Source organism: Anticarsia gemmatalis, chromosome 3, assembly GCF_050436995.1.
Source record: "Anticarsia gemmatalis isolate Benzon Research Colony breed Stoneville strain chromosome 3, ilAntGemm2 primary, whole genome shotgun sequence".
Lineage (NCBI taxonomy): Eukaryota > Metazoa > Arthropoda > Insecta > Lepidoptera > Erebidae > Anticarsia > Anticarsia gemmatalis.
Window position 1 is genome coordinate 1,858,151 of NC_134747.1, and position 16,576 is coordinate 1,874,726.

General features: G+C 34.8%; 1 protein-coding gene across 2 annotated transcripts; it reads right to left on the bottom strand.

The window, feature by feature from the left end:
• Positions 1-225: 225 nt before the first annotated feature.
• On the bottom strand, positions 226-16,071 carry LOC142987190 (adenylate kinase isoenzyme 1-like). 2 transcript variants are annotated; one of them, XM_076135780.1, is made up of 5 exons: positions 15,919-16,071; positions 2,189-2,378; positions 1,669-1,817; positions 896-1,066; positions 226-406 (listed from the first exon to the last, which is right to left on the bottom strand). In XM_076135780.1, the coding sequence occupies exons 1-5, from the start codon at positions 15,919-15,921 to the stop codon at positions 311-313; spliced, it is 609 nt and encodes a 202-aa protein (XP_075991895.1). In that variant the 5' UTR covers positions 15,922-16,071; the 3' UTR covers positions 226-310. The 2 variants fall into 2 exon arrangements, with proteins under 2 accessions (XP_075991895.1, XP_075991894.1); XM_076135779.1 differs by lacking the exon at positions 15,919-16,071 and adding an exon at positions 8,555-8,727.
• Positions 16,072-16,576: the final 505 nt, after the last annotated feature.

Consider the following 16,576-nt stretch of genomic DNA (forward strand, 5'->3'; position numbering starts at 1 on the left):
GAAGGTACCAAAATGAAAGTGTGTGCGGGGCGAACGTGGGCGATAGAGCGCGGAATGTATTCGTTTTCTGCGTGAATCGCGGTGGTTTCAGGTTTGTGATACTTTATTCCTCTAAATCAGTCACAGAGCTAATCGATGGGCGGCTTCAAGTTTTGCACACATTTACACACTTCAAAGCTAAAAATATAAAGAACTGGCAAAGTTTTTTATATATAAAAGACAGTGTAAATAAAAACATATTTAATCAACGATTTCATTAAAATTAACGTAGAGTAGCGAGTATGTACAGAGTGTATAAAAGTTTGTGCGTTCAGTTGGCGGCGGCGACGGCAGCTCCCGAGGTGATGGGGTCCAGGATCTGTTCCACTTCGGCGAATATCGCGTCCACACCCTGTTCCGCGTTTATCTGGAACACCCAAGAGTATATTAATTGGATAACAGCCTCTTTTGTCTGACCAGTTGTGTAAGGTTAGACTCCTGACTTAGTTAATGCTATTAAGATCTCTTCGCTTGGAATGATTAATGATTTTAAACTCTCGTGACTTGTATGCATAAATGCTCTTATAAATCATCGATAGAGATTGAAAATTAAAAAGGACATCTTAAGGTTTGCGCAACGTTTCGATCGGAATGTTCTCAATTAATAGATATTGCACCATTTACGTAAAATGGCAGAACAACCCTATTGCATAGGTTCAACAATAAATACGAAACATAGTAAGTATATATATCCAAACGCCATAATCTATGAAAAAATCAGACCGCCGAATTTAGTAATCAAAACTTCATTTCATTCACAAAACAGTAAAAAAGAAAATATGAGATCTTCAGTGGTACGTGGTGACAAATTGGTATTTTAAAGTCTTTCAGTTCACATAAAACATATTGTACTCACCCTGCGCAGTTTATCAGGGTACTGGTCGAGGACCTGCTGGTTGTTGTCGAGGAAGGTCTTGAGCCTCAGTTTGATGGTCTCCTCGTTGTCATCAGCGCGGCCCGAGCTCAGCGCGCGGCCCAGCAGACGCTTGGTCAGAGTGTCGCACGACGCCTCGAAGTAGATTATCACCTGGTAACAAAAATAAACTTCAGACACTCTTCTTTTATACTTTTTTGAAGATAGAAATTTGGCCTTTTCACATCTGCCGAATACATGTCAAACCTTGGACCAAAAACCAGCAATAAAGTGAATTTTGAATTGAGGAACGAAGTAGAATTAAGGTACTGTAGTGACATGAGTTGAAGAAAGCTGAGATGGTGCTATCTTTAGACTAACACGAATGGAGGTTATGGGGTCTTTGGCCACAGTGGGTGAGATGACGTGAACAAGAAAAACAGTCATATTTATTTATGAGGACGTATAATTTAGGATGAAAGCAACAGCCCGCAATCAATACTCCGTCCTACGCCTACATAAATGTTAGCGGTTGCTCTCATGAGTATAAATAATAAATTACTTTGTCCTTTCCTTTGAGCCAAAAACTTTTTAATGGACACTTAATCCAAAGTATAACGATTTATTTGGCGGTTATTTTGCCACAGCACACTGTCAACACTTAGTGGCAATTAAGTAAAGAGTGCTGTCTCTTTCTTTCTCTCGCTCTCGCTCTATTTTTTACGAAGCTAGATTGTTTTATTTCTACTGTTAAAATAATCTGTTTGACCACTCACAGTGACTGGTGCGATGGCCTTCTCGAACTCAATGCCCTGAGACTTCTCGCGCGGGTAGCCGTCGATGAGGAATCCGTTAGCTTTAGCGGCGCGAGCCTCCATCGCCTCCTTCAGCAGGTCCAGGACTACGTCGTTGGGGACCAGCTGACCTGCAAGTCGGCAAAAGGTCAGGTTTTAAATAAAATTCAGCTTTGAAAAATTGTTTGCCTAAAAAGCAATCAAAGTAAGAGATTTTTTAAGTTTGTATATATTTTATAAATAACTAAATAGCTTTCCTTTTTAGTCTTTAGAATCTTCTGAATAGTATAGTTTTAACAAGAGTCTCACTACAGAGTAATTTTGCAACTTAATTCGAAGCGCAAATTTTAATCCGTTTCTCACGTAAAGATATTATGTTTTCTGCCATTCTTTTCAATGTCTCATATTTTCTCGTTGAAACTCATTTAAAAAAACACTATTGAATAGATAAACTACCGCTAAACCGGGCAATAAATGGTTTTATCAAGGAAAGAACTTTTACCTTGTTCCATAATAGCGGTAAGGTTCTTAGCCCTGTCGGAGCCACTCTTGACCTCAGCGCGGAGCAGGTCGCCGGTGGACAGGTGGGTGAAGCCATACTTGGCGATGATCTTCTCGCACTGGGTGCCCTTGCCCGAGCCAGGACCGCCCAGGATCCAGACGATGGGCTTGTTTGCGATGCTTACTGGCGGCTGCAAGGAGTAAGACAATTAATTTTGAGTACTTACAAATTTTAATATGATTATGCCATACACTCATGCCTACCATACCTCACCTCAGGTTTCAATGCAGTATGATAAAGACCAAAGATAGGTCTAAGCAACAATCTTTACATACCTCTTTTTCTTGGTTCATGCATTAATCTCATTTATAGTAAAAACTTGTGTTTAGGTACTTATTTTTTTTCCGTATTTTGTATTATTAAAATGGTATAGTAAGTACAATATAACAAGATTCATCGCTTTAATTACTATTGGTCGATGCCTACTAGATTGTTTAGCATGGCTCAACATGGAACAGTATAATAAGTAAATTCCTACAATGCCTGAGTCCCATAATAGCCAATTTTCTCATACTAATTTCCAACTATATAATGCATTTAAATAATATTAAATAACTATAGTTCCTGTTAAACAACTTGAACAATTTCGCTACATCTTAGCAAACGAAGTCCGCTTGGCAAGAAATGCAGAGCGGTTCGACGAGAGCGCTTATTGCGCGTCGTTCACTCCATTGATAGATCAGTCAACCGAGTGTCTTCTGCACTGCGTCTACGTTCTGCCTGCTTAATACTACAGCAATTTATGTTCAAATTGTCTTGCGACACCTATACATAACCACGTAATTAACATGTTTTAACCTTACAACAGTTGATATGCCTCAACAAGCACGGTAGCGGGCAGTAAGGCTTATCATTCGACTGCCCTGCATGGCCCTGGTTCCGACAAGCCATACTAAGTCTTCAGTCAAGAAATACACAGCTTAATGATTAAGACAAGGGATTAAGAGACTGATAGTAATTAGTAATCCCGATTGACGATGTTTTCAAAATACACTCGTTTTTAAATATTTTTTGGTAACAATTTGATGACATGTCTTTTGTCAACTCGTACTTTTTTTTTATTGACTATTGAGCAAGCTTCAATCAAAAAGGTTTTATATTACTCACTCGCGTTAATAGCTCATCTAGTTTTTAGTAAGCGGTACCCGGCTGCTTGGAATTTGAAACAAAATCTCTACAAAATTTCAAGCTCTACGGCTTAGCAGTTTTGGCTGTATGATTATAATAGAATAGTCAGTCAGTCAGTTATTCAAGTTCCTTCAGTATAGAATATAACTATGCGCTTGCTTCTTTCAAAAGACTTACGTAAAAATCTGTTAATTTACACGCCATCTAACCATTTAAGTGTCTAACCTCTGTGTGGTTCAAATCCCATGGTACTGTTACTTCAAACATTATTTTAATATAACAAAACAATATCTACCCATACATAGGTGCGTAATACCCCATTGTAAAGAGCTGATAATGGAATGCAATATGCATATTGATTTCCTAAGTGCCTTGATAGCAATTACCGAGGAAGCCTTCGAACAAACCGATTGAACTCTGATCGATAACTCACTTACTAACTGCATCGATTATGTCTCTACTTTTACTTCTTTAATACTTTAACAGTAGCTATCTAGCTATTACAGTTTCAGGTTATAAAGGTGGAAATTTAACAGTCTTTTTCGTCAGCTCTGTAACCTGGATAAACCAGCACTTACTTTAGATCTGTTTTCTTAATAAGGAACAGATTTTGACACGATTTTAAGTAATTAATCTTGCATTTACATACTCTTTTTCTCTTATCGTAGTTTGCACTTGACCTAGTGGTATAATAAAGTTGCTCAAACAGAAAAAAAGCATGTACCTATCTACTAACCTGTTTACAAAGTACAAGAAAAACATATTTTTATAATAATCTATAGTAGGTTAATATACTTAATATTTACATAAACCAAGTAGAAAACAAAATAGATTGAAGACATAAATCGCGATATTTCAATTAAGCAACCGCCTGTCAACTGTGAGATGTAATTAAACAGACATCGGATATCCATTTCAAGGATCGTTAGCGATGCCTCGTTTTGAAGATAGTTCGTAAATTAACAGTTTATTTTAGCTCAGACTGAAATTTTCCTAAACTTCTTCAAACTGCAAATTGATGCAAAGCTATTTATGTATTACTTGACTATAAAATTATTGTTATGTTTGTAAATAGCTAACCGTGTGCCTCTCAAAATTTGTTGATTATATTTTGCTTTGTAAAACTTTCTTATTGGTAATAGAAGTAGGACAAAAAGTCGAGTATTTTTCATAAGGTTACTATAATACAGTCTCTGTTTTAAGAATCAGATAACCGTGTGTAAGTTACCCAAAGGTATTTATTTCATACTAGCTGTCCCGCGCAACTTCGCTTGCATCACATAAGAGAGATTGGGTCAGAATTTTCCACGTTTTTGTAACACTTGTTTACTGTTACTCTGCTCCTTTTGGTCGTAGCGTGATGATACAAAATATGCTTTTTTTTCACGAAAAATATTCTAACAATTATTTATATCTCTTAATATATGTAACGAAGTTGCGCTAAGGCATATCCGTCATTAAAACAACAACGGAATTTTGTTAATTCATTCGCGACTTCGTTCGCCACCTGAATTTTCCCGGGAAATGCGTCATTTTCCCGGGGTAAAAAGTAGCCTATGTCTTTTCTCCAGTATCAAAATATCTCCATACCAAATTTCATGCAAATTGGTTCCGTAGTTTAGGCGTGATTGAATAGCAGACAGACAGACAGACAGACAGACAGAGTTACTTTCGCATTTATAATATTAAGTATGGATTTTTAGTTAGATCTAATTATGCAAAAGAAAATATTTTTGGTATGTTTAAAATCTGTCGTGCTTAAAACCTATGCCTCTATCGGGTTCTGATAACACTCTCAAATTATATTTTTTGGAAGGTTTTTAAGCCAACGAGATAATTTTTCGCATAGAAATAAAATACTCTACAGTAACTTTTTAGGGAGTTTAGCCTAACAGTTTATTTCGAAACATTCGTTCATCAATCAACTATATTTTCCATTCAAAAGCAAAGAATGACGTATTGTATGACGTGAAACAATCGTAACAAATTGAAGGATAACACGTTTTATTGTTACAGTTTGTTTTATTAACGGTTTTTGTGATTTATGATGCAAAACGTCAGCAATTTTACCGATTTCATCTCCTTTTATTGTTCCAACGTATTTTTACACTTTCAGACACTAGTTAGGATCTATTTTTACGGATATTTGTTCAGCCGAATGACTTAACAGGCTACTATTATCATTTGCCAATCATGTGGCTCTAAAATTAAATACTTAGTCACCATTTTATCTTGATATCTACTATTAGGTAGACAGAGACCAAGGAACGCGGCTTACAACGATCTACAAACTTCTTCTTCTTCATTATTCATACAACTTAAGCATACACGAGTAAAACCGCGAGAAATGCCATCATATAGAAATACGATATAGCTACATGATGACGTCAAACAAACCCTAATCCCTGCAGTAGCGAAAGCTTTGAGAGTTCAACGTAATTATTCTGAAGGGCTCACAAAGGCGGGATTGTTGTCTCAAGGAAAATGCCTAACGTTGCGAGTGAAGTGATAATCACTGGTATTTCGAGAAGCTTTTGGTAAAATAATGGATACTATAGTCTGCACAGAAAACCCGCCGATTCGCGGATACATGTTGCCGGTATTATTCCCAAGGCAGCATATCAATGTTTTTTTAAATCTTTTTTTTAGTAGTCAATCTATTATCAAAGTTGTTTAAACCATCCGAAAGGCATTTGACATAGCTTAACGACTGATATCTTAGTAGCCAACAACTAGAACCAACTTTTAACGTGCTCTCTGAAGCACAAAGACGCTCAGCACAAGTTCCCATGCGGTCTCATCTATAGAATGACCGCGGTAAGAGTTGCTTAACCCACTGATCGATTACCGACCGGTAGTGAGCAAACGGCAGTCTACAAAGTAGGCATGATTCTTTTTAATAAAAAAATTGACGATATCAAATCGCCGACTAGTGTTGGTTTCTCGTTCTTATAGTGTGTATTCTCCATTATGGAATAGAATTTATAATGAGTACTTATTAAGGCTTAATGTGTAATTAAAATGAATGTCTATTCAAAAGGTTGGTAGAAATGTATTAAATAATATTAAATATGCTTTTGTGAAATGGAGAATGGAGTTTCGTGTAATTAGGGACTGTTACTGAAAATTTCTTCACAGGAAATGTGATACTGATTACAATGTTTTGGTTCACGAGCACTGTCACTATGGAAACTAATTTAGGTACCTGTAGATTTATGATTTTATGTCAAATTCAGCGTACTTATATCAAATCAATACTGTGTTCCTGCAATAGGCTACAGCGAAGTGCAATAACAAATTGCATGAACTGCAATAAAATGAATACCTTAGCTTCAAACAATGAATTAATTTCAGTCAAGAAAAAGTAAATTATTCTGTAAAATCACTACATATTAAAGAACTTGTTTAATTCGCGGTTAACTTAAAATCTGCTTAACTGATTGCGGTTTTCACCAAAAACATTTAGGGTGATTCTCGAAAAAAGATTTCAGTGAATAATTAGTTTGGGTTAACCCGGTGTAACACGGGCGAAGTCAGGGCAGATCGCTAGTACTAAAATAAACGAAAACAACCAATTAACGCGATTTTTGTTAAAACGTCACACTTAAAACAAATTTCGCTCACATGACAATTCTATTTCAATGTATAACGACAGTGACCGTGTCGGAGTAACGTCGGCACAGGCGAACAGACAATGCCATCACTCGGAGGCCATTGTCATTAACGATGACAGTTCATGATGTGTGTGTATTTGTATTTATGTATGAGACAATTATGTAGTCTAGCCATTAGCCACCGGATGAGACGGGGATATGTTTTGTTTTATTTGATTGACAGAATAGGATTATTTTGTTTTGAATATTGTGTTTGATGGATCAGTTGCCAATAGAAAATGCTGAAAGAAAAAGTGATTTATTTTTTTTGATTTTACTGAAAAAATAATTACAAAAATTAACTTCTATCTTTTGCGATGGCTTTTTAATATTGCCTTGAATAAAAATGTTTCATAAACATTTTAAACAGGTAAAAATTTTTAATAGACAATTGTTAATTACACAAGACTCAAAGAATTAATAAGATTGTTTGCGTTTTTAAAACGAAAATGGCATTATTTGACGTAGGTGTAAACATTTACTTCAAAAAGAAAATCAAAAATATGTAATTATACTTATATCCATCATTTTCGTACTTTCACACTTCAGAGAAAAAGTAGAGCTTGCGTACATCATCAAACTAAACCTATAAATCATTCATCTCATCCATTACCTAGCAAAAACAAGCACTCACCTGTGCTCCAGAAAAATATGAATCGTTTCAAATAAACATTGGAGCTCCAGTTCTAGACAAATGTTCTTTATTGGTTAGCATAATTTAAAATCTATTTTAAAATCGTTTTAAACACGTTTTTTCAACCACCTACTTTTCTAATTCAGCCAAAAATACCAACCATATAAAGAAAATTCTTTTTTCGATTATTTCAAACTTAAGCGCGGATTACGAATTCAAGTCGAAAGACTTAAGTGCAAGTCTCATCAATAATGAAAAGACTATTCAAAAGATACAAATTGGTTAAAAAAAACGGTCAGTGTTCATTTAATGCATATCCACCATCCACCATAATGATAACAATCTTCCTTCCCGTTAACAACTGTTATCACTATTCTCAAACATACTACAAAATGCTTAGTCATTGCGTAAATTTGATCGCAATGTCTAACAACATGTGTAAACAAATAAACACTATGTCATGGTGATGCTTACTGAATGAAAACACGATATAAATACTGATAAGATTAGATCTGTATTAGATAAGGTTATCTTTAGTAGTGGAGAGGAAGGTGTAGTTATCACACTGATTGATTCTGAAACTATTTTAATAAGACTTCAGCTTTTTTAATTTGAGCTTTTAGAGAATTGCTCTTGTTGAAGTAATTTTTATGAAAATTGAGTCCAAGAATTAGTTTATCTGGATCTTTTTAGGTGACAGACATGGCGACTGTCTGTGACCTTATCAAAACCAAAGAGACTGAGATATTCTACACATTATAATAAACATAAATTACGGAACTACTGCAAACTCTTCCGTTATTTAACCATATATTCTATAAGTCGTCTCACACGTCTATGTTTCGCCCTTAACATATAATTTGAATCAAATTTTGGATGATGTTTTAATACCTGAATTCTCTGTTCCTTGAAATAAAGCTGTTTCACGTCCAACCAGAACGCAAACACCACCACAATCCCAAACCGAAACTTCGATTTCACGCAACTACAATCACTGAACGTTTCTTTCATTCCAAAATTCACTATAAAACGACTAAACACAATTATAATACGTTCTCCGCACGATTTTTACTGAGATTTCGTCTCAATGATTATACTATCCCGTCTTTAAAAGTGGCATTGAGACAAAAACAAACTGTGTTGACTGTAAATAAACATAGAAATTTTGCCAAATTCTCTCGGCAGCGACGGCCACTTGCCGTGAGTGAGTTCCCACTGGATTATTTGGAGAAAATGTTCTTAAGATGATAGTTGTATAATGTGGCACACCCACGTTGGTTGCAACGTGAATTTGACGTGTAAGAATCTGAATTGGTAATATAGATACGTGTGCATCTTGAATCTGAAAGTGACGACAGTTTACAAAGTATCGTATAGTACATACATAAAATCACGCTTTTTTCCCATAGGGGTAATCAGAGATCAGAGAACGCCACTTGGTAAAGTACCAACTTTACTAACTTCCTCTGCTTCATTCACATCCATGCATACTGTCATACAGGACCGCCCGTAACGAGAACTATGCACCTGATTATTTTGCAAGACATCACCGATATAATCTAAGTATGTTTTTCTATAACGTCCGCTCCTGGCGTTTCCATTTACGTCGGCACAGTAAATTTTGTTCGTCATTCTAAATTAATTCATTCAGAATGGTATAGTATTATAATTAAATGCTGTAGCTATGTATGCAGAAGACATATACCTACTAGAGTCATATATATCTATAGCCCTTTTACTCTGCCGTCATTGCAGTAATCTTGCCCTTATCTCTAGCGCCTTGGGGTTTGGTGCAATATGTAAATTGCTGATAGACTACAAGATAGTAGCAATTTAAAGTTTAAATTAACCTTTGACTTTTGTTGTTGGTTTAAACCTAGTAAGTTGTTAGACTGTTGTTCACTTAATAATTTAACTGTATTACCATAAAATGCGGCGTATTGGCGGATTATTGTCAAATTTCGCTTATTTTGAACAAAAATTTAAAGTAAGTACGTGTAAGTGCAAAAGTCTACAGTAGGTATCTGAAACTGCAATTACGCATTTTTTTTATAAGAAACTAGAGATTTTTATGATGACCAAAATGCAGTCTTTAGTCGTGGACTTATGCCTACTGTTATATCACAATAAGTAAGAAACTAACAGGATATAAAAGAACTAATAAAACAGAAATATATTTGTTTCCCTGAATCCGTGTCTCTCTGTGATTGTCACCAGCTATATTTAACGAAGTACACGTGTAACGTCTACGTTATAGAAAGTTACATAACATTGCCCTAAACTTAGACCAATAAGAAAATCACGGGATTTGTGATATTTAGAAGATAGTTTTTAAAGTGATTATTTAGGAACCTTCATGTCAAAAACACTCGGAAAGGCGCATCTCATGACATAAGAAACGGGTTCATAAATTTCTTAGAGTGTTCACTGAAAAAGAAAATTATGCTTCCCTAATAGATGTTTAGCATAAGAGTATTAGTTGGACCGCCAAGTAATACTTTAAAAAACTTGTAGCAGTGGTCACTGTTACCAACTTCACGCAAAACCTCGTAGAATTTGACCCGGAAATTTGGAAGAAGAAAATTATACCATCAGATTTTTTGGCAATCTGGATTATTTTGTAGATAACTAAAAATATAAAAATCAGACTATGTGGCTTATTTTCCGCATGTCAAACACTTCCTGAGACCTCATAGCCGTCCTCACTCACGAACAAAGTCAAGAATACATTAACCTCGAACCATTTTGATAGTTTGCCAAATCATTATCTACAGGTTATCGGCGCATGATCAAAACACATTTGTCGCATATACATTTAGTTGTATGTTCTTAGTAAATAAACAATTAAACGTCGTATGATTCTCGGGATTTGTTAAGAGTTAGAAAATGTATTTAAATTTTAGTATCATGCTTTCTTTACGTGGGGTTTGCGGAGTAAATAACTTTTATACGATCTTTACAATAGCTCTACATAAAAAAGGTAGGCCTAACCTATTTATAAATAGAGTAAAAGTCGTGATTCTGACTGCTATTACATAAAAACATAGTTTTCTAGTTCCGTAAAAAAATTGGATTTATTTTAAGAATGTATGTAATAATAATCCCTTTATTAAAATTGAACATCTTGTATTTTCAGGCATTGACTTTAAATTGCGCAGACGTCGCAAAGAAACAATTTTAAAACAAAGCACATCAAAACATAAAAATACCGTCTCCACAACATTAAAGTATTGGATACAAAAAATACAGCCGAATTGAGAACTCCCTCCTTCTTTAAAACCAGTTAAACGGTGTTGATGGACAGTAAATCATATTTTCCTCACAAGTCATGGGTATTTGCTAGTACATTGTAGGTATTCTTGATCGATAGCATATTATTATAGCTCTATCAGAGCATAACATAATCGATCAGAAACACGATGTACTTATGTAAACTCAAATATTGACTGAGCAACCATCTGTGTTATATGAAATTGGTCTTAAGAGTAGAGTGGTTTCAATCTCTTTGCACAAATGAATTACTGTTGTTGTTTATCCCTATTTATGTTTATAGATCTTCAAAGCGTTAACTCTCTTTATTCATATAAAAATAAGGAACTTTTAAAGGTCATCAATCACATCATACTTTTAAACTTTCGCGTGGCATTCTGCAACCACGGCCTGTTAATTTTGCGCCGAAATGTCAGGCATCCCTAGTACCTAATGCGAATTTTCGTTAATACCCGTATTCTATTATATAAAAACCATCATTTATCTACAAACTGCAGGGTATACATAAGCCATTTACGTCAGTACATCGAATCTGGATAATTAAGATATGAAAAGTTCAGACAACGAAATAGAGTCTTTTTGATAATATGAAATGGTAGGCATCGTATCTATACTTATATTATAAAGCGGAAGAGTTTGTTTGTTTGATTGTTTGTTTGTTTGTTTGTTTGTTTGTTTGTTTGAACGCGCTAATCTCAGGAACTACTGGTCCGATTTGAAAAATTCTTTCAGTGTTAGATAGTCCATTTATCGAGGAAGGCTATAGGCTATATTTCATCAGGCTACGACCAATAGGAGCGGAGTAGCAACAAAAATGTTACAAAAACGGGGAAAATTTTGACACATTCTCTTTTATGTGACGCAAGCGAAGTTGCGCGGGTCAGCTAGTTACAATTATAAAGGAACAAAACATAAGTAAATTACGTTATTATTTTCTCATATCTTCTCGTGAAATCATACACCGTACCTGATTCCTTTACTTGTATTTGAGGATAATTACATTAATTACTATTTATAATAACATTGTTTGACACACATATGTTTTTTAATTATATTAATACATAATTATATCCTTTGTTTACAGTATATGTACACAAATTTGATTAATATAATAATATTGTTTATTATGTTAGATAAAGGGCGAACTACTTATTGTAAGTATTGTAAACTATTGGTTAAAAAAATAAATAAAATAAATAATAAATATTGTTGGACAACTCACACACGGTCATTTGATTCCAAACTAAGCAGAGCTTGTACTATGGTAACCAAATAACTGATAAACATACTTATATACTTCTAAATACATACTTATACATAAATACATAATTACCAGGCTCAGAACAAATACTCGTGCTCATCACACAAAGATTTGTCCCGGGTAGGATTCGAACCCACCACACGCGGCGCAACGGTTGTTGCGGCGAGGTGACCGCTTAAACCACTACGCCAAACGATTAGTCACCTCATTAAGATTTAAGTAACCCAAGAAATTTATAAGGATGTTCTTGAGTCAGTCTACTCCTATAGAAAATGACTTTATTTATCAATACATCGCCCAAATATAGATTTTAGCACAAAAAGATAGTATTAGTTCAATGTCATGAGAGGGGAATAATAAAGTCGAACGGAAATCGAATCAGTGAATAGGATATATTCGCGAGCGAGGGAAGCCTGGAGAGGTCTCTACGGTTTTATTGAGTTCAAATGAATAAGAACACGACAGGTAAAGGAATATATTATACTAGTTTCTGTTTGTTATGTGATCAAAGAGTTTACTGAATAAAAGTAATGTACGTACTCAAGAATTATTTACGAAAAAAATGTAGTTTCAAGAGCTTTACACTATTTTGATAGAATAAGTGTCGGAGAAACACTAGAAAATAATGAAACCTGGTATTCCATATAAAATAATATTAATTTTCTTTCTTTCTTTATTTCAAAAAACAACTCCCGCACTAAGAATTGCTCTTGTGTCGCGGGGACTTTTACAAACATACAAACAACGGACATAAAGCACAACCAGACCCGAAACAATTATTTGTGGATCGCACAAATAATTGCTCCGTGTGGGAATCGAACCCACGACCTCCTTACGCAGTGGTATCGGCGTGACGATCTAAACCACTGCGCCACGAAGGCAGTCAATGTTGTTCAGTTTTTAGAATCCAAGAACTTATTTCTTCAGTAGTAGAAGAGCAGAAATCAATTTGGTTTTCTTAGTAATTAGTAGGGGTTAGCTAGGTATTTATACATAGGTCCGATTCTTAAGCACCAGGAAGTCTTTTATTAGACGCACCTAGTATAATACTAGACGTCGTGGACATTTCATACATTTTTCTGGTCCGGGGATCAAAAAGATTCCAGCGGTAAATATTATTGGAGGAACCAAGACAAAGAGAGAGATATTTTCGGTATGTGCCAAGTATACATTATGTGAAAAACTGGGCAACTAACCACATATTAAACCGCTATACCCATGCTATAACTCATAACTGCTTTTGTATGTAAATAACGTTTTTTATCGATCAGATAAACGGTTACTGCATAAACGTTCTCGCTGCAGTACGAGTTTTAACGAGCAACATTATTTAAAGAGTGAGTAGGTAGGTACATTTTTAAAATAAGTATTTTAGTGCTTTTATTGTTTTCTGGCTGTTTTATCCTGGTTCTTTACATTATTTTAGGAGTTAGCTATAATGTTTCCAAAGACTGTAAAAGTTTAAATAAAAGCCGGTCTCTCCATTATTTGGGTTGAGAATTACTTCATGAAAATATTAGAAAAATTGCGAATAATAAATCGAAAATGAAGAAGAAACTAGGTAGGTAGGTAGGTATATTACGAAAGAAATTTTCAGAGAACGTAACAAGAAGCGTTCTTCAGTCTGCCTAGCCCGTGGAAATAAGTTATTTATAAATGTATATATTGTATTGTATATAATTATAATACGATTATTACCCAGAGAGGTTAGCGGTGTACAATATATTTATATTTAACCTAGTTACTTTGTTTATGCCGACACGCTAATTCATAGTACTGCATAATAGAGTTATATAAAAATAGCGTAAAGGCTGCTTATAGCGTATATAGAATAATATATTACTGCAATATATAATATACTAGCTGACCCGCGCAACTTCGCTTGCGTCCTATAAGGTAGAATGGGTGAAATTTTTCCCCGTTTTTGTAACATTAATTACTGGTACTCTGCTCCTTTTGGTCGTAGCGTGATGATATATAGCCTATGTCCTTTCTCGGGTATCAAAATATCTCCATACCAAATTTCATGCAAATTGGTTCGGTAGTTAAGGCGTGATTGAGTAGCAGACAGACAGACAGAGTTACTTTTGCATTTATAATATTAGTATGGAGTATGGAGGATTTATGTACTTCCAGTCAACACGGTTTTATAATAATTTTATATAAACAAAGCCATTCAACGTTTTGATTTTGTAATAACAAACCCTTGCTGATTAATAAGGGTTGTGAAATCCCATGGAAGGGTTGAAATACGGGGTTTTTTAGAAATGTTTTTTAATCAATTTATTTAGCGGGTTTTTCGTTGTTTTGCTTTTTTTTGAAAGTGATAAAACACAATGTTTGTACCTAGTAATATTATCAAAATTCAAATTCAAATTCAAAATTATTTATTGCAACAAACATGGTTCAGAGTTCTTATTTATAATACAGTTTCACATATTTGGCCGTTATAGGGACGCTGCCCCCGCCGCCGCGGCCGGCCCGTACCGTGCCGCAATACTAATATCGTGATATCTCCCAAACTATATGTCTAAATAACACACTGTAAACCGCAAAAATAATCTAAATTAAATGCTCGTGATGATGAACTTACTTATTTTGATAAGGATATATGTATTATTGGTTATATCACCAGTTAAACATCACCCAACGAATTAAATGTTTTTTTAATACAGAAAAGTAGTTTTTGTGACTTAAATAAAAAAGCTGGATATATGTCATCGCGGACTTTTTTGTAGAACTAATAAAGACCAATGTTTTTGCTATACATTGTTCTTACTTGTATCCAACGGTATAAGCGGCGCACGGACAAATGCAATCTTCAATTAGATTTTTTTTCTGACTTCTTGGACATAAATCGCTATAACTCAGCTAATATAGTTTCAATGTATTTCAATTATATATAAAAACCTGTCGGAGAAAATACTCTTTCTATTAGTGAAAACCGCATCAAAATCCGTTGCGTAGTTTTAAAGTTTTATGCATACGAAGGGACTACAGACAAAATGGGCGACTTTGTTTTATACTATGTAGTGATATATTGCACTCTGTTATCGGTCAAAGATCGAGGATAAGCAATCGATGCTGCGATCGACCTGAAGATGGGTGACCGATATGTGTTTTTGTACTGTAGGTAAAATCTCTTAATCATTGTAAGCTTATTTCGACAAAAATACCAATTTTCTCGTTCATAATAGTTTAAGTAAAGCGAATATCAAAGTCTTTAGACCGTTGGTAAATAAATTTCAAATGAGGCCAGACTAAAAGAATGAACTATTATTAGCGGCAAAAAAATATTCATATAAATATTCCGTTCTTTATTTAGGTGTAGGGCCCCGGATTGTATGCGTCAAATCTCAACAAAGGTTGAATAACTTCCTTAGATATAGCCAAAACAAGGCGGCTCCGAAGAGCTTTCGCCACAACCTTCAACATACAATTAGTGAAAATCGTATCACAGTTGCATTAATTCCACCTATCTCAATAAACACGCATTCCAACGATCTATTTTCGCAAATACAACACACTACTCTCGTGATAACACACGGTTTTCTATTCCAATAATACTCCGATAGTGACGTAACAATTCTCACTCAAACTAACTGAAAATTACGAAAAATCATCCTTCCACATACATTACTCATTACTTATACCCACTATAGACCCGTATTGTGAACATAATCAACGATAATTACATAATTATGAAATAACTGATAACACTCACCATTTTAATTTAAAAGCGGCGCGTAATCCAAAGGATTTATAAATAGAGCGTGAGGCACGTTCGCACGCCGCGAGCAATGCGGACCAACTGCGGTTTCGAGTTCGGTCAAGGCCATGGAAACTGTGCCAAACAGCCAATAATCGACCTCTGACAGCGCGGGAAAATTCAGCTCCGGCGGGAAATATACGCCGACATTCCACCCTAACCTAAAAATGTCGGCCTTGTAAAACTTTAATTTTAATTATTTAGAAGTTTTGTGTTCGATTCTATAGCTTATTGGTACCATGTAGTATCAGTATTGTAGTTTGTAAATCGATAAATATAATTATACGGCTATAAGGTCATACACAAAAAGTACTTACTCGCTTAAAAAAAAGAACATTTATTTGATTGGACTATGAAATATTAATCACGTCATTTCCATCTAAGTATTATAGCCATAGGCATATAAGTAGGTACGTACTTACCTAATTTGTTGAACACACGTACATACATTTCATTAATAGAAATTGAAAAAGATATGTATTATCAGTTACTGTAGCACTCAATGGTAGGTAGGTAGTAGTAAACTACTAGTTTATCTCATCGCAGTGCAGTAAATTATAATTGCAATAAATGTATCTATTAATGTTGTTTGAAAGATTTATTATCATAATTA